At 45.6% G+C, this 17,717-nt stretch overlaps 1 protein-coding gene across 1 annotated transcript; it reads right to left on the minus strand.

The window, feature by feature from the left end:
* Positions 1-428: 428 nt before the first annotated feature.
* IL5RA (interleukin 5 receptor subunit alpha) lies at positions 429-16,514 on the minus strand. Its single transcript, XM_063165048.1, has 11 exons — positions 16,384-16,514; positions 13,936-14,069; positions 12,749-12,894; positions 12,313-12,451; positions 11,426-11,558; positions 11,160-11,350; positions 10,048-10,193; positions 9,474-9,612; positions 8,123-8,219; positions 3,721-3,802; positions 429-1,383 (listed from the first exon to the last, which is right to left on the minus strand). The coding sequence occupies exons 2-11, from the start codon at positions 14,003-14,005 to the stop codon at positions 1,291-1,293; spliced, it is 1,236 nt and encodes a 411-aa protein (XP_063021118.1). The 5' UTR covers positions 14,006-14,069; positions 16,384-16,514; the 3' UTR covers positions 429-1,290.
* Between the last annotated feature and the right edge of the window lie 1,203 nt (positions 16,515-17,717).

Here is a 17,717-nt window from a genome sequence, read left to right on the forward strand (position 1 = left end):
TCCCCTGTGCAGCTTGGAGTGAAGATTTTCCTCCAGGAATCACGACCATGAGGAGGAGCTCAGCCAGGAATTGTCCTCATCCTGCACCCTTGGTTCTCCAGCATTGACATCACTACAGGTGAGTGGGCTGGACCTGCAGCCTGGCTGGGGAAATGCTGCTGCTCCTGCTTTACACCACGTTGGATTTATTTACCAGGGTGAGTAGAAGTGTGGCTGCTGGCTCTGCGAGCCATCCAGCCCTCATGTCCCCATGAGGACTCATTCTGGAAATACCAAGGACCTGACATGCAAAATATATTTAAATGTATTGCATTCACCTGAGCAGTAGCTTGGCATTAATGGGAATGGAATTATGTGCAGACACTTTATTTATTGGGCCACTTGAAGGTATGACATAAAATACATTCCAATAAGTGAATTCTCTTTAGTCTCATTTTTAGGATTTTACTAATGAAATTCTGATTTTAGAGAGTTAAAGTTGGGGCCCTCAAATCCATTAAAAGCACATGCAGGAGAGACATTGGAGGCATCAATGTTATATTAATGAGCTACATTAACTTTGATGGAGCAATGCTACTTCACCCAGATGAGAACTGCCTCATTTATTATAATTATTTTTAGTCTATACTTGGAAACTCCATTTCTTTAGGCACCTTCCAAAGAACTTATTGGCTGGATCAAATCTTTATTTTTATTCTTCGTTAGCGTGTTTGACCCAGCTCCATGGACAGGAGGTTTCTTGGACCTGGAAGGAATTCTGCAAGACAGGAGAACTTCATGGGCTGCAGCCAGGGAGGTCAGAGCCCAGGGTGGAAATTCAGGTGGAAATTCACAGTTTTGTTACAAAGCGTAGCAGCAAAGGCCAGGTGAGTGTCCCTGCTCTCATGGTGGCCTTGCTGTGCAGCACTGGGGTGACAGCACTGGGTGCTTCACACGTTTTTCCTTCTTTTCCCAGTGTTTGACCCCTCTTGGTCACTGCCAGGACCACCTTGCTGCATCCACAGGGCTATGCCAAACCCAGTTTGCATCTCCAGCTGTCAGACCAAGGTAAAACGAACACCCAAAAGACTAAGGTGCCAACCAGAAAAAATGAACCCGTTGGCTCTTTTCCAAGGTTTGTTTTCCCTACACAGCCCTTGTACCATGAGCTTCCATCCTGTTTGAGCTGGAACTTTCTGTTTGGCAACGAGGCACCTGGTGCAGGCAAATCCTCGTCCCCACTGGGAGCAGGGACACAGAGAGGTGACACAGAGCCCTCTCCAGCGTTGCTGGGTGACCTCGTGGAGCCTCTCAGAACACGGAGTCGTCGAGGACACTGCAGGAGAAGCCTTCAGCCAGGCTGCCCACCTCGGTCTCCGTGGAGCTGGGGCAGGTCCGTGCTCTCTGCAAAGCAAACACCCCTTGGAGCTGTGAGTGGAGGGCTGGTGTGGGCTGGGGGAGAGCTGAGAGTTCAAACTGGTGCATTTACAGAGGATTAACCCAAGATGTTTGATGGTTGAGTAGCTCAGGAGCATTGGGTTCAACAGGAGGGTTTTCACCCTCTGGCTGAAGCTCTCACTGAGCTGCTCATCCTCTGTCCCTCCAGCCCTGCACCCCCAAACTCCCCACTTGCCAAATTCTCCCACAGTGGCCACCCCTCGTAGCCAAGAACAAGGAGCCCAGGAGGAGCTGGAGGGCACAGAATCAAAAAATCATTAATGCTGGAAGAGACCTCCAAGATGATCAAGTCCAACCTTCAGTCACATCCCACCACACTCACTAAATCCTATCCCAAACGGCCACATCCAAAAACCAGGAGCTTTTTGAGCTCTTCCAGGGCTGGTGCCTCCACCACTGCCCTGCAGAGCCTTCTCCAGGGCCTGGCACTCTGGCAGTGAGGGATCATGGTTTGAGGAACAGGAATTTTCCTGAATACAGAGCAGCAGAGCCATTTATGGGATCACACCCTTACAGAGCCCATTTATGGGGCCACGTCCTGGCAGAGCTGCACAAACAGGGCTGCAGAAGGGAGCAGCAGCAGTGGCTGAGCTGCTGGGAAGCCCTGCAGGGACCCGCAGGTGACACTGCAGGGTCCAGCAGGTGACACTGCAGGGGCCAGCAGGTGACACTGCAGGGTGGCAGGTGACACTGCAGGGACCAGCAGGTGACACTGCAGGGTGGCAGGTGACACTGCAGGGAGCAGCAGGTGACACCATAGGGACAGCAGGTGACACTGCAGGGGCCAGCAGGTGACACTGCAGGGACCCACAGGTGACACTGCAGGGCCAGCAAGTGACACTGAAGGGTGGCAGGTGACACTGAAGGGTGGCAGGTGACACTGCAGGGACCCACAGGTGACACCGCAGGGATCAGCAGATGACACCGTAGGGACAGCAGGTGACACTGCAGGGGCCAGCAGGTGACACTGCAGGGTGGCAGGTGACACTGCAGGGGCCAGCAGGTGACACTGCAGGGGCCAGCAGGTGACACTGCAGGGGCCAGCAGGTGACACTGCAGGGTGGCAGGTGACACTGCAGGGGCCAGCAGGTGACACTGCAGGGTCCAGCAGGTTCCCACGGCCACCACCTGCAGGACTTTCGTCACCTCAGCCCTGTTTACACCGAATTTAGGAACTGAGTGTCCCCAGCAAACAACTTCCCTCTCCCTGGTGGCCTCAGCAGGACCTGGCTCATGTCACAGCCCCGCTGGCAGTGCCACCAGCCTTGTGGCCCTGGTGCCTCTGGTGTCACCCAGCAGGGCCAGCTCACCTGGAGTGAGGAGTGAAAACAAGGCAGAGCTGCTGTGAGAACCTGAACCTGCCTTTTCAAGCTCACGTTTCCAGCTGCAGCACTGATATTTGCTATTTCTCATGCTCTTAGGTGTGATGCCCCAAATTGGGGTGTTTTGCACCATTTAATTAAAAACAAACATTATAGGATCATCATCTAAGCCTGTTTCCTCAACCAGACCATGGAGGAAGAACAACATGCAAAAATCAAACCCTGTTCCAAGGGGACAAATGGAAATCAAGGTGCTGAGCAGACAATGAGGGGTTTATCTCATCTGTAAGATAAAAGTATTTATCAGAAGTGACTGCAAACCCAGAAAGGCTTAAGTTCGGCTTAACAACTTTGAGTTGTGAGGCTGGACAAGAGCAGCTCTCCAGGAGCCCCCCTGCAGTCTCTGTCTGTCTGGGGAGAAACTGCAATTCCTGCAGAGGGCAGAGCCACGGGTGAGCCCCAAATTCAGAAATTCAGAAATGCAGAAATTCAGTGTAGGAACAAAGAACCAGCATGGAGTCAGGAATGGAGCTGGCAAAGGGGAAACCCGGAGAGGAATTCTGCTGGAATGTGGAATGGAGCCAGCAAAGGGGAAACCTGGACAATATCACTTAATCCTTCTCTTCATTTTTAACCCTTCTGTTCCTTTTTAAGCCTTCCCAAACCACAACACCTGCAAGCAGAGCCAGAGCTGCAGCAGACTGGGACCTGTCGTGAGCAAAGGAAGGAGCCACACAGCGAGGTGAGAATCTCCCACAGCAAGGGAGGATGGCAAAATCAGCCTCAGGATTTGCTAAATCCAATAGATTTAGTGCTCATGGGGTTGGACTTGATGGTCTTGGAGATCTTTTTGAGATGTAATGATTCTGTGACCCTCTTTGCTCTCAGCCTTACAGGGAAAAAGCAGCACACAAACAAAAGCATTAATTTTAGTTTAAAAAAAGGAAAAGAAGTTATTTACCTCATAGTCAACTGGGAAAGGGTCTCGGAATTTGTTGCTGGGCGTTGGGATTGGTGGGAACAGTTTACTCCAAACGTGGTTTCTGTAAGAAACAGCAGTGGAGGGGTGTGAGAGGTGCTGTTCCTGGGGGATGAGGGGCCCCAGCAGCAGCACGTGCTGAGCCCCAAGAGCAGCCAGCTCTGCCTGCAGCACCTCCTGTCAGGGATAATTGTTGGAACCCTAACTGCCAAGTTTAAGTTTTTAATATGTGATATTACACACTTTTATTTAAATTATATACTTATAATTTTAGTTTTATTATTTAATTTTGGAAGTTTTTTTCCTATGGTTTTAGGTTAAACGTAGTGGGTTTTTTTGGAGTTAGTGTTTGTTAGCACAGAAAGTTAAAAATTCTTAGCAGTCAGGATTCCAACAGGTGATGGTCCCCCCTGGGGCTGGGCAGCTGTGCCACTCCTCAGGTCACCTCTGTGCCCTGGGGACAGGCAGGGGACAGGAAGGGGTGGGTGAGGCTGTGCCCATCCTGTGCCAGGGCTTTTGGGGCTGTCTGGGGAGAGCTGAATTGCTCTGATCTGTCTGTTCACACTTCTGCTCCTCCTCCCAAGGGCTCTGCTGTCAGGTGCCTCGTGTGGACAGCCAGGACAAGCTGTTGAAGCTGCCTTGTGCTCAGGCTTTGGTGTCTGGCCATAAACTGCCAGTGGCCCGTGGCAGGAGAGCACCCACAAATAACTGTGTGCCAAGGGAGCTGGGAGCGGGCAGGGGAAGGCACCAGGGACAGCTGAGAGCAAATGGATCCGCTCAGTGCTGTGATAGCTCACCCTGCTCACACCCCTGAGACCCTTCCCTGGCTGGGCTCACAGCACAGGGATGTTCCTTGTCTTTGGTGCGTGCCAGAGCTCAGGTCTCACATTGCTGCTGCTGAACACCCTCGCTGTCTCCAGCCCTGCACAGCACTGTGTCCAGAAGGGGCAGGTTTCAGTGGCAGCTTGGCCTGAGTGAGGAGAGCTCAGCCCAGAGTGGGTACCCAGGCTCTGTTCTGGAGGAATCTGCCAGATCTGCTCCTCTGCCCCCTTTATTTTGTGACAATCTCCCTGGCTGATGTCTCTTTAGTTCAGTGCTTATGTTCTTAGGACTATTCTTCTTCCAGAGGCTTTCTGAGTTCTGTCAAGTTTACCTTTATCCTATTGCTATTCTCCTGGGGAGGAGGAATAATATTTTCTGTCAGCTTGGAGCTAAACCTTGCTGGCTGAGCTGCTGCTGCCTTGAAGGTGACATTGATGTTCACTAATTATCAGGTGAAGGGAAGGGCCACACACCCCACAGACACGAGCTGTGGGATTCTCCCCTCTGCTGCACAGGATGAGGCCTTGGGAGGGAATTGTACAGCCACAAATGGGAATATGGGGAGGAAAAACAGGGTGGGAGGTGTTTTGGGAGAAACATTTGCTTTTTTTGTTGATTGGTGTGTTCCTCATTGTGCTGTTTGCCAAGAAAAGATTTTGATGGAGCCATACCAAAATTATTTATTGAGGCAGCAAAAAGCATAAATTATACATCACTTCTGGAAGGGGAGCACTTAAGGAAGGTGCACAAATGCCCAGAGAAATGAGGCAGAGTGTGTCCATGGGGGCTGCTTTGCCCCTCAGGTCGTTGCTGGGGTGGTGCCCTCAGAATGGTGCTGTTCTTTTTTGGAGGTTACTGAAAAGTCAGAGTTCTGTGGTTAAAGATCTCGTCACAAAAAGCATCCCAGGTATCTCTGTCTGCACAGGTTAAGGCACAGCCTTTTTCCACTATCACTGCTTGGACCTTCAGGCCTTGGTCCCACCCCACGGGACCCTGGTGCCTTAAATCAGCATTTCAGGGTCTGGGTTTTGTGCTGTGTCTGCCTTTCTGAAATTTCCACTCCTCCCACAGGCTGTGACATGGAAGGGCTGGAGACAAACATGAGAAACAGGCAGGAGAACAAGCTCTCCTTGCTCTGTGATGGGATTGAGGAGGTTTTTGGTTTAACTCTATGTCAGAGTGCCTCCCCTGAGATTCCCCATGGAGCTTTCCAAAGCTGGCTGGTGATGCTGCTCGTGGGCTGCTGAGGGGTGCAGAAGGGGGGTACCTGGATGATCACACAGATTTTGGGGTGTGGAGGCCACTGAGTGCCCTCATGCCAGAGCATTTTACTGACCCCATCCTCCTGGGGGCTCACAGGAGAAAATGTTATTTCTAGAGAAGTACAGTGCTCACTCCTGAAGGCAGAGAGCAAACCAGGAGAGCATTCAATTATGGTTTTTATCAAGACTCTATCAGCCTCTGCTAGTGAGTGAAGGGAAGAGCCTGCCCAAACTGTCCCACAGGGCCCCTTTGCCTGGCAGCACTCCTCCCAAACGCTGGGCTTTAACCCTGATGCCTGCAAGTAGACAGAAAAATTTATGGAGCTCTTTGCTGTAATGAAATCCCTTATAATGGCTGGAATCACACGAAATTTGAAACGATTCCATGGATTGAATCGCAGAGTGCACTTCATGAATTTTCAAGAGCAGTAAAAACAGAGAGTACTAATGAAACTGTGATCTAGGAAACCTGCTCGATTTTTCTTTTTTTAATATCTGCAGGTACAAGCCTGTGTTTCATCTTCTCACACTGGCCCATCCTCCCAGGGCAGGCTGGGGATTACAGAAGAAGAAGGAGCAGCAGGGAAGGGTGGAATAAGGTGAGCAGCTCCATGAAATTCAGAGTAGCAGGGAGGTAAAATTTTCATCATGTTGGCAAAGAGAGAAAGTAATGAGCCTTTGGGTGTTGGGGGATTTTATACTGGAGGGAAACTCCTGGGAGCAACCAAGGTAGCAGCAAGCAGCTGAACCTGGAAAAGCTCCCTGAAATTTGGATTAAAAATCATAAAATGTATTAGTACAGCATCTCCAGGTTGAGTGCAATTGTACCCTGGATTAATTTCTCTCCCTGTGTGTGTTTCAGGATCTCCAAAGGGGGTAAATGTAATATTCAAATGCTGTCAGAACTCCACAGGAAACATGGAACAAACTGCTGCTGGCTGGTGTTGGTTCTGCTGTCCCAAAGAGAGAGGAGAGAACTGGAGAAGGTGCTGGAACAGGGGAGATCTCCAGGTCAATCCATAAAAGAATCATGTAAGTAAGAGAAATTTGGGGATTTTCAGCAAGACCTCAAGGCTGCATAGCTGAGGACAAGTGTGTGACATGACATGGGGATTGTCACTGACAAATTTTATAAAAAATCCTTTGCCAGAATCTTTTCTCCCGGGAAGCTGGGAAGCTTCAGCTTCTCCCTCTTTTGCTACTTTGGATGTGATCTGGAGAGTTGTTTACCCAGCGTGTGAAATTGTTTTTAATTAATGACCAGTCACAGGTGCAGCTGTGTTGAGGCTGTGAGCAGTCACAAGATTTATGATTTATTCTTTTCCAGCCTTCTGATGTCTCCTTTCTCTATCTTTAGTGTAGGTTTAGTATATAATTTTCTTTTAATATAATATATATCATAAAATAATAAATCAGCCTTCTGAAACATGGAGTCAGGATTCTCATCTCTTCCCTACAAATTCCACAGGGATGAATTCCCTGTGCTGCTCCTGCCAGAGCCCTCCTGAGCAGAGCCCTGAGAACAGCCCCACAGCACAGGCAGAGTTCATCTCAGTTATCCTCTTGGAGCATCCTGTCCACAACACCTTTATTATAACAGGAAACACAGCAGGGACAGGAAAACAGCCAAGGATGCAACAAATAAAAAGGCACTGAAGAAATTAATAGGGAATTAGCACTTGCATTAAGGGGAGATGTGGTTGTTGTGGACTGGTAATTGCTGCTTGCTGCGTGTTTCAGGGAGAAACTTCTCATTACATGGAGCCTTTAATCCATCACTTATGATTTAACTGTCACAGACACAAATCCAAAGTGCAGCTGGGCTTCCTAGCTGTGCATTTGGGGAGTTTTGGCCTTTGCTATACAGCATCCAAAGCCAGAATGTAATTAAAAATAAATTCAATATTTCAAATACCCAAAGCAAACGTTGGGGGTCTGGGTATTTTGCCATGAGGGATGTTCTGAGCAGCTTTCACCAGGGATAAATGAAGATTGCTGGGGAAATCACTGACCCAATCAGGTGCATTTAATGAAGAAATGAGATAAGGACAAACAGATTTTAACAAATTGTAAACAATTCACCTCACTCAATATATGGGTTTGTTGTATAAGATTAAATTGAATAACTCTCTTACCCCACCAGTTTTGCTGAATGTTATTATTGATAATTAATGAGGCTGATTATTTTTGCTTTGTATATTTAGGCAAACTCAGCTTTTACTCAGAATTAAACAAAGCTTGTGACATCCCCCCACACTGGTCCTTGGTTATATTGTAATAAAAAAAATGCTAATACTTACATTTGGCATAATATAGCAACAAGCAGCAACATGCAGGACGTGGACACACAGAGCAGAGTGAGAATCCAGGCTATGGAATTCTCCAGTTTATTTTGCCCTGAATTTCAAGGAAAAAAAAAAAGAAATTAAATGTATTATGTTATTACAGATTATTTGAAATGTGTTTAGAATTTGAATATTTCATTAGATGTTTATTGTGGTTGTATTCAGATCACAAATTAACATGCAGATTTTGAGGACTTGATCCTAGAATAAGAAATTAAATATAGAGCTTCAAGAAGAGTTTCCATGGCGCTGAATTTCTGATTTCAGCAATACTTTACTTGTATTTTGGTATAAAGGAGAGAACAATGGGCTGAGAAAGTGGCATGAACCTGTATTGTGCCAATGAACTGCAACAAACCCCTAAAGATTCCTTTCCGTGAGAAAAACTGGGTTAAGTGGTCATGTCCTTGGATATTGTTGAGATTTAAGTAAATTTTTAGGGAAGACCAATTTTGTTTTGCCATCAGAATGAATTTTCCATGTTTGCTGTGTGAGCCAGGCCAAGGGGATGTGTTGGAGAAAGGAGGCAAAACACTGAAAATGTGAATTCGTGGTACAAGAGGGGAAATGTAGTAAACAGGAGTGTAACAGAGTATTTTTTAAGTGAAAACAAGGAAGTTGAGAAACTCCAGAGATAAGAGCAAAGGAGGATGTCTAAGAACAAACAGTTGATAACGTGCAGTGATAAAGGAACTGGTATTTCCACAACAACTTGGTCAGCAAGCAGGAAATACAAAACAGCATGGGGCCAATGATCAGGTGTCAAAGATACTAAAACCATGTTCTTTTTTCTCCCAGCATTTAAGGAGTGAGATAATTTCAGTAAATTAAGTTCAAATTCCTGTTTTCCTGTTTCCTATTAGAATTTTGTGATGTTGGGCACGCTCCTGATTAGGCAGCATTGCTCCCCAGCAATGGGGATGCTAAAAGATGCTAAAAGAATGTTCTTTATTCCCTCAGCATTGAAGGGGTGAGATAATTTCAGTGAATCAATGGCTGACATGGCCTCTCATATTTATTTCCAGCATGAACGTCACAATGAGGGCAGGGAAAAACCTGAAAAAACTGCAGTGATGCAAGAAAAGGCCTTGAGTTTAAAGCAATCTCTGGAAATTTCACAAAGCATTGCTTAAAACCAATCTTCTTGCAATTAGTTTGTTTTTAATGGAACAGATTTAAATCCCCTTGGCATTAACAAGTCAGGTTTTTCCTTCAAGTCTCTGTTTTCCTGTGAGAATTCTGGGCAGGCTCCTGGTGAGGCAGCACTGTTTTCCCCAGTTAGCAGTGGGATTTTGGGGATTCTCACCAATGTAAATGATGGCACTCCAGTCACTCCAGACTCCTGGGGCTCGGCAGATGTGGTTGAGGTTGGCCCTGATCCTGATGGAATATCTGCTGCTGGCATCCACCCTCAGCTGGAAACTGCTGGAGGAGAGGCTCAGGATCTGTCAGGAACACAAGTTGTGCTGTCACAGATTAATTAAGACTCAACCATTCAGAAAACAAATTCAAACTGTGTTTATGTTTTTTTTTTTAATCATCATTATTAACTGCAAGCTGCTGGCCTTGCTTTGGAGGTAAGAATCCCACTTTTATAGGTGTAACTTCTCCTAACACACCAATATTCCAGGAAAAATTCCTGGGAAATGCCTCATTTCTCCATTCTTCTTCCAGATTCTCAATGCAGCATTTTCTAAATGGGAAAAACTGTTCTGAGCCCAGATGCACAAGCTGAATAAATCCAATTTTGTCCTGCTTTCCCAAGTTCCTTGGGGATGGTTTGTTGCAGATTGAAAAGGAACTGAAGAAAAGAGGAAGGCAAATTCCAGCTGGAGAGGACAGGAATGTTGGATAATCTTGGATGCTGGAGGAGCAATTACCTGCTTGTTACCTGACTTCAGGTTGATGAGATAAAATTCATATTCAAAACATTCCTCGTGGAAAGGAGAAATTGGCTTCTCCCACGTGGCCAGGAGATCATTTTGCTCCAGGGATATGCTGATATTTCTGGGAATATTCACTTTCTCTGCAAAAAGAAAACCATACAGGTGAGTTATTTATAGAGACAAGTTTAAATACTAAAAACCTGGAGCATTTTATAACCTGATAGTGTTTCCAAGTAGGACCTATAATTATTGAACTTATTTCCCTTTTTGGACTGAAAAGATAAGGATTTAAGAGGAATAACTACATTGCTGGTAATAGTTATAGGAAAACAGTTTGGAAAATCCACTTTAATTTTTGGAAATTTAGATTACTGGGGAAAGAGGAATTTATTAAAATAATTTCCACAGAAGTATTAAACTAATGATAGAATAGTTAGAACAACTTCATTTCCAGGAAGAAGAAAATGCAGATGTAGGCAGGAAAGTTATTGAAAAATGAAAATAATTCAAAGGAATTCAGCTGGTGTTGTGGGGATGATTTCTAAAAAGAAAATTTGTGATTTTTTTCTCTTAGTGAAGTGATGAAAATGAGAACTCTTATCTGTTTAAAAAAAGAAAAAGGTATGGAACTAATGCAGGAAAGTAAATTATTTGTGTGGATGAAGGATGATAGACAATCATGGCTGATATTTCCTTTTATTCCAGACTGTAATGTCTTCCTTTACAGGACAGGGTTAACTTGAACACCACATGTCTTACTGCTTTTTAAAAAAGGCTGCAAAATTAAGGGTAATAAAAACAGTGTTTTAAAGTCTATTGACTAAATCAACTGAAAATTAATATTGGAAATAATGCTTTAGCTAACAAACAGCAAACTAATTGCCTTTACTAGCTTTTAGCTTTGCAATTCTATAATTTAAAATAGATGGTTAAAATCAAATTTAGCTAAAACAATCCAGTTATTTCTTTCAATTCCCTTAAGATGACTATACAAAATCAACACATCCTTTCACCTGCATTAAGAACCACTCAATCCAACCGAGCTTCCTCACATTTTGACAATCCTGCCAGACATTTTTGATATTTTTTAATGTATTCCTACTCACCAATGGCATTTTGGTTAAATAACTGCTGGAAAGGCTTGATTGCAGCACGTTTGCTGGAGCCATTAATGTGAATGACAATGAGGTTGTCAATCTCACCAGGTTGAATCTGAGTACTTGAAAATCTGCACTCAATATTCCTGCTCCACTTGTCTTTGCTGTAAGTGGGACATTCCTCTGTGTGTGTCTCATACCTAAATTAAAATGCTGGTGAGACAGGGTGCTCGTAAAGAAATTCCCTGCTGGCTGGAGAAGCAGCAAACACCAACCTGTAAAACAGGAAATATTTGGTGTCCTCTGGAGCCCCTCGGCCAGGGAGCCAGCTGCAGTGGAGAGAGACATTGCCAGGGATGGTGACGTGGGTGACACAGGACAGGTTGGTGACAGAGGTCTCTGCAGCACCTGGAGAGGCAAGGAATTACAGAGCAGAAAGAAAACCTCACTGCAAAAATCATAACAAGTTCCTGTTGTTAAAACACTTTGATTACAGTTTGGGCCATTGTAGCTGTGTCTGTTGCATCCAATTCTCCTTCTTTATTCCAGTTTGGGCCTTTCTAGCTCTGTGTGTTACATCTAATTTTCTTCCTTATTTATTCAATTTTGGACCATTATAACTGTGTCTCTCTTCCTTTTTGATTCCAGTTTGGGCCATTGTAGCTGTGTCTGTTGCATCCAATTCTCCTTTTTTATTCCAGTTTGGGCCATTGTAGCTGTGTCTGTTGCATCTGTTTTCTTCCTTTTTGATTCCAGTTTGGGCCATTGTAGCTGTGTCTGTGCGCCCAATTCCCCTCCCCATCACACAGCTCAGTGCCTTGGGAAGGATGCAGTTCCCAAGCAGTGAGTAAAGCTGTGCCACGCAGCTCTGTGTATTTCATGTGCAACAAGGCAGCAATATCCTAGGTGCACCATGCTAGGTTCACTCAGCCTTAGCAAGGCATTGTTAGAAAATTTTATAGGTGTTGTTGACATTTTGCCCCTCCAGATTGTACTCCAGGCTCCACTGCAGCAGGGAAAGGTCTGGACGAAATCCTTTCGTAGCAGGTAGAGCGGAAAACGCCGTATTTTTATTTTAAAGAGCAAAACCTGTCACCTTTCAATGTTTAGCGCACAGATTGGGGCAGAACACAAACCCCCGGCCCTCTGTGGGTGTTCTCACCTGGCAGAGGTGGGAGGTGTCCCTGCACCCAGTCGCTGCCCCTCTGCAGGCCCTCCTGCAGCAGCAAGGTGCGCACGCGGGCGGAGAAGCCGCTGTGAAGCGCCGCTGTCCGCACGCTGTGGGTGCTGCTGGTGTCATACTGGAAACAGAAAACACCAAATAACCACAGGGGATGGGAGGAAAAATAAGGGACCTGCAGAGACTGAGCCACGCATTGGGGTGAGTTCAGTGAGCTGAGTGGGGAGCCAGTGTTAAAAGCAGGGTCCATGCTCCCCTCGAGATGAAAACTGCAATTCCCAAGGCTCGCCCCAGCAGAACTGTGTCCACAAGGATGGCTGAGATGGAATCTCTGCAGCTCCCAAAGCATGGGTTTAGATAAAAGAGAACAGCAGGGATTTAGCCTTCTTGGGATCCTTGATTTATTTTTTTCTCTTACCTCTTCTGGCTCAGGGCTCAGGATTTTCACATCGTATCTAATGGTGGAGTTGTTTTGTTCCTGAGCAGGGTTTGGCTCCCACTGTAACAGCACTTGTGCTAATGCAGAGACTGTGAGGGTGAAGTTAACAGGTGGCAAAACCTGGACTGGAAGGGAGAAAACAGAAATATCCATCAGTGTCCAATCCAGTGAATTGTTTAGAGCAATACCTCTTTGCAAGCAGTGAGCAATACAAGCAAATAATTTCATTTCAATGTTATGTTTTCTTAACAGCTCCTTATAAAATATTTCTAATATTTGACCAAAAAAAACCTTTAAATAAACAAAACCCCATCAAATAAGAGTTTATTAAAACTTAGCTTGAAAAATGAAATTTTTACAACAGCTTTAACTTGAAAATTACTGTGATATAGTACATTTGGCTTGTTAATTAGGTTCAGAGTTTCCATCTTGGTCCTCATTGTCACACAGGGCTGATGGAGTGATCAACTGCATGAACAATTCTCACCCCCATCAGCTTGCAGGAGAGGGCAGCGTGGGGGGCTTTCAAAGAGAAGGTTGACAGCCACAAGAAGTTGCATGTGAGAGTAGAACCAAAATGATGAACAGAGGAATTAAGCCCAAATGGGAGGAAACACAGAAGGATGGGAAGGATAATTTAAAATGACAGGGCAAGAAGGATTCCTGGAGCTCCCTTGGAAATGAGGAGGAGCTCATGCTGGGGGAAATGTTAGCATATAAATAGCAGGGCAGTGAAATAATCAATCTGCTCCCCTCCAGCTCTTCAGAGCCTGCTCTCCCTTATTTGCCAAACCCCAGGCAGCTGAGGGCCATCAGCACCCCTGGGAGTGCCCAAGGCCAGGTTGGATGTGACTCTGAGCAGCCTGGCACAGGGGAAGGGGTCCCTGACCATGGCAGAGGGTGGAACTGGATGGGCTTTAAGGTCCCTTCCAACCCAAACCATTCTGGGATTCCATGATCAGCCCTCATTTCTCTTCTCCTGTGATTCCAAACTTGGATGCCCAGGAGTTCACATTGCAGTAGGAAAACTGCCCCAGCAAGGCTCAGAAAACCCCAACACAAGTTGTGTCCCCATGACTGGAGATTCTTTTCTCCCAGAGCAAACCAGGCACCAACTGGGAACAGTCTGGGACAGGGCACAGCCCTGGCAGCTGGAAACTCCTCACCTCCTGCACCTGGAGGAGGGTTTGTTGTCCAGAGGAGGAGCAGGAAAGCTGGCATCCCACTGGCCATCATCTCTGGGTGGTGGATGGGCACAGCCAGGCATCAGCCCACCAGCCTTGGCACCGTTTCACAGGAGCTAAAAATGAACAAAGGTTAAAGCCAAGCCAAGGGTTAAACACCCAACCCACGGATCACAATCTATCCCCATGATCAAAGGGGTGAAACTGCTGCCTTGCAGGGATAGACTCTTCTTTTCTTGCAGGAAAATGCTTTTGTGGAAGCTAAATTTAATATAGGTACACAGAGCACGTTTCATGTTGCTCCCTTTGCCAGGCCTCTCTGAAAAGCTGCTGCTTTCAAACCTTCATGTGGGGATGTTTAGGGCATCTGTGGATTTAAGCATTTCTCCATGGAAGGTGAGTCGGGTTCGTGTAGACTGGCTTTGGGGAGAGTCCCATTTCCTCCAAGAACAGAAATAACCATATTTTAGCTGCCACTCTATATAAAATAGCTGCTTACTGGGATTTACTGTCTAGTTACTCCTCCAATAAAGCTCTCTGAAGACACAGCCACTGCTCACCTCAAGGCTAATTCTCCATCATTAATTATTGGTGTAAGAGAAACTGCTTTCTTTGTTCCTAATTTCAATGAACAACAATTTTTAATGCTTAAACCCAGCATTTTCTTATGGATGGTTTCATGAATTACTGGGAGAAAAAAAAAAAATCTCAGTGTAATCATTCATGTATAACCTAATATAAAAATGGGCATTCAGAACAGCAGCTTTCCAAAATGTTCTTACTGAAGAGAAATGCACCCCCCCAGCCCAATCTCACCACCTCCCTGGGGCACTACAGCAATTGCTCACACAGAAAACACAATATTTTCCAATGGTAATGAGCAGGAATAACCCAGGGACTGGAAGCATTCCCACTGATCACAGTTGGAATAATTCTGCTGTACAGTAACTATTTTTCAAAATGTAGTCTGAGTGCTGAGTTCATTAAAATGACACATCATCTACAGTAGAGTGTGTTTTTAATGTCCAACTCCTCTCATTATCTATATTCACATTTTGTGCCTCTCTGCTTTCCTGACAGCCCAAATGTGCACAAGGCCAGCTGAAGCTCAGGAGTTTGCTAATGGATTGTTCCTGGGGAGCCAGAGTTTGATTTTGTGTATGTTGGATTATGGAATGACATCTTGGCCAGGCATTTTGGTTCTCCCAAAATGTAGCAAGCCACAGACAATGGGACAAATATTCTTTACAGCACACATTTCTGCCTGCAGAAATTACTGACATCAGGCTTTCTTTGCTGCTTCAGGAAATATCCTTTCATTTACCTGATGAGACCAGTAAATACTCTAATATTAATTTTTCTCTGTGTTTAGAAGTAAAAATTCATTATGCTCACATCCTTGAAAATAAAAAATAACTTTGGGAAAGAAGCTTCATTAGTTTCACTGCTGAGAGCATTCACTCTTTTTTTCCTAAAAAAAGCAATTACTTCAGTGCATTATTTTTTAAAAATCTTTTAAAAGCCTCATGTTTTGCAAGTGCTTAGCATTCACATCTACTTGAATAATGTCAGTGTGTTGGTTTCAGGCATTATTATAACTACAACAGCTGACTTTCCCTTGGGTTTATTTAAAGTGGGTTTGGCTACCTGTGGATTTTTTGGTTTTAATTTGTCCACAAAAAGTTAAGGGTTATGATTTTTCTTTTCCCTATACTTTCAAAAAGATCCTAAAGATATTTTTTTCTGCCCAAAAGCTTGCATGTATTAGATCTTATATTTTCTGTGCAGCACGTTAGTGAACTGAAACTGGATATAAAATGTTACTGTAATTCAGATGAGTCCTAATTTATTATCCTGTTCTTTTCAATTTATTTTTTCTTGCTTTGTTTTCCAAAATGCTATTTGTCCTTTTCTTGCTGCCAGACTGAGACTGACAGCACAGCTTTTGGAAGCTGTATTTCTGCAGCCATGTAAGACCACAGCCCCTGAGAACAAACTGTGGTACCCTATTTCATGGGAGAAAATGCTGAAAAGAGAATCAAAATAAGTGTATTCAAGTAAAGATGGTAACTAGAAGGCTACAAGAGGATTGTGCTCCTCACAAAAATGGATATGGTAAGTTTTCAGGACAAAGTTTTGATTATGTTTTGGTTATATAAGTAATGAGCAGAGGGTAAAGGGAATATTCCCTTTGTGCAAGGAATACATTCCTTTTAGAAGGACAGTAGAAATCCAAAGCACAAAAACCAGCCTCCTAAAAGTAATGATTTTCTCCCTTAGAGCTGATGCGTCCCAACACCTCCCAAGCAACAAAGCAGCAGCAGTTTCCAGGTGCCTTTCCCAGTGCAAACCTTTGCAGAGCAGGACCCTGGCAGTGTGCAGAGCAAGCGCAAGGCAGACCCCAAGCACAGCAGACACCCCAGAGGTTACCTGGGCATCTCGGAGTCCTGCCAGCAGCCGGGGCTGTGTGTTCCCCGTGCCCTGGCTGCTCTCCCTCTGGGTTTCTTTTATAACTGCTGCCCTCCAAGTGCCAACGGGGCTGGTGCCTCACAGGAGATGGCAGAGGACAAGTGAGATAAGCACGCCTTGAAAAAGGGAACTGTGGATTTAATCACAGGGTGGAAGGCTGCACACAGGCATGGTCCAGCCCAGAAATGGGGTTATTTTATTTATATACGATGGTCTGAGAGTGCTCTGATGACTTTTCAAGAGGAGGAGGAATGTGATGGCTGACTGCAAAGAAGTACCCTACAGCCACCCTGCTGATATCCCAGTGTGTTCTTTCCCTAGAAAATCAAACCCAGACATTGCTGGAAAACTGTGTATGTTTTGACCAGGTTTTTTTATGCCATCTTGTCCAAAGCTCTGGCCACACAGCCTTGCAGCATTTTGGGAAGTTGCCAGTGCCAGAGCAAAACCAGCTTTCTAATACTGTGCTGAGAGCTTTGAGCTGAGATCTGTTGGTTGGATCACTTCTGCATGGCCCAGAGGAGCTGTGGATGCCCCATCCCTGAAAGTGTTCAGGGTTGGATGGAGCTCGTGGAAGGTGTCCCTGCCCATGGCAGGTGGTTGAAACAAGGTGAGCTTTAAGGTTCCTTCCAGCCCAGCCCATTCCATGACTCTGTGATGGTATTGCAGGCTCACAGACGGGAGAGGGAACAGAATCCAACCCTGCAGAAAGTGGGGCTGTATGTGATGGAGTTATAGGAAGGATGAGATGAAGGCCAATGACTCACCCTCATTAACGACCTGGCATCCAAGTTATTAACATGTAGGTGACACAAGCTTGGAGGGGAAAGTGTTTGGGGTTCGAGACACAATTAAAGCTCCTGTCAAATTGGTGAAAATGGGTGTAATTCAATGTGGGCAAGATCTCAACTGCATTTAGACATTATCAAGTGCACATTAATAGCTGTAAATAATCAATTATCACTCATATCACTGATATCTGCTCCACAGAACAGGATGGGGTTTTGGGTCAGGAGGAATTCCCATCCCTGGGGTGATTTAAAGCTCTGTGGATGTGGCACTTGGGGACAGGGTTGAGTTGAGCTGTTGGGGCGGGGCTGGACTCGATGGTCTTGAAGGTCTCTTCCGACTCACTGATTCTGTGAGGTTTTTTATGAATCTCTCCCGGCCGAGCACAGTCGGGTCGGTCCCGCTGAGGGAGTGGGGGCGGAGCGGGCTCCGGCCCGGCCCTGGGGCGGTGCCGATCCGCGGTGGTGCCGCCTCACCGAGCCCGGCCCAGCTCCGGGGCGGTGCCG

The sequence above is a fragment of the Melospiza melodia genome, chromosome 10 (genome assembly GCF_035770615.1).
Source record: "Melospiza melodia melodia isolate bMelMel2 chromosome 10, bMelMel2.pri, whole genome shotgun sequence".
NCBI classification, from domain to species: Eukaryota; Metazoa; Chordata; class Aves; order Passeriformes; family Passerellidae; genus Melospiza; species Melospiza melodia.

What these genes read in the sequence shown, in the direction of transcription:
- IL5RA (XM_063165048.1), bottom strand. Translation starts at nt 14,005, where the DNA reads ATGATGGCCAGTGGGATGCCAGCTTTCCTGCTCCTCCTCTGGACAACA. An exon ending in GAGTGCCATCATTTACATTG is followed by an intron (nt 8,220 to 9,473) that starts GTGAGAATCCCC and finishes CTTGAAATTCAG; the next exon opens with GGCAAAATAAACTGGAGAAT. An exon ending in GTTGCTATATTATGCCAAAT is followed by an intron (nt 3,803 to 8,122) that starts GTAAGTATTAGC and finishes TGTTTCTTACAG; the next exon opens with AAACCACGTTTGGAGTAAAC.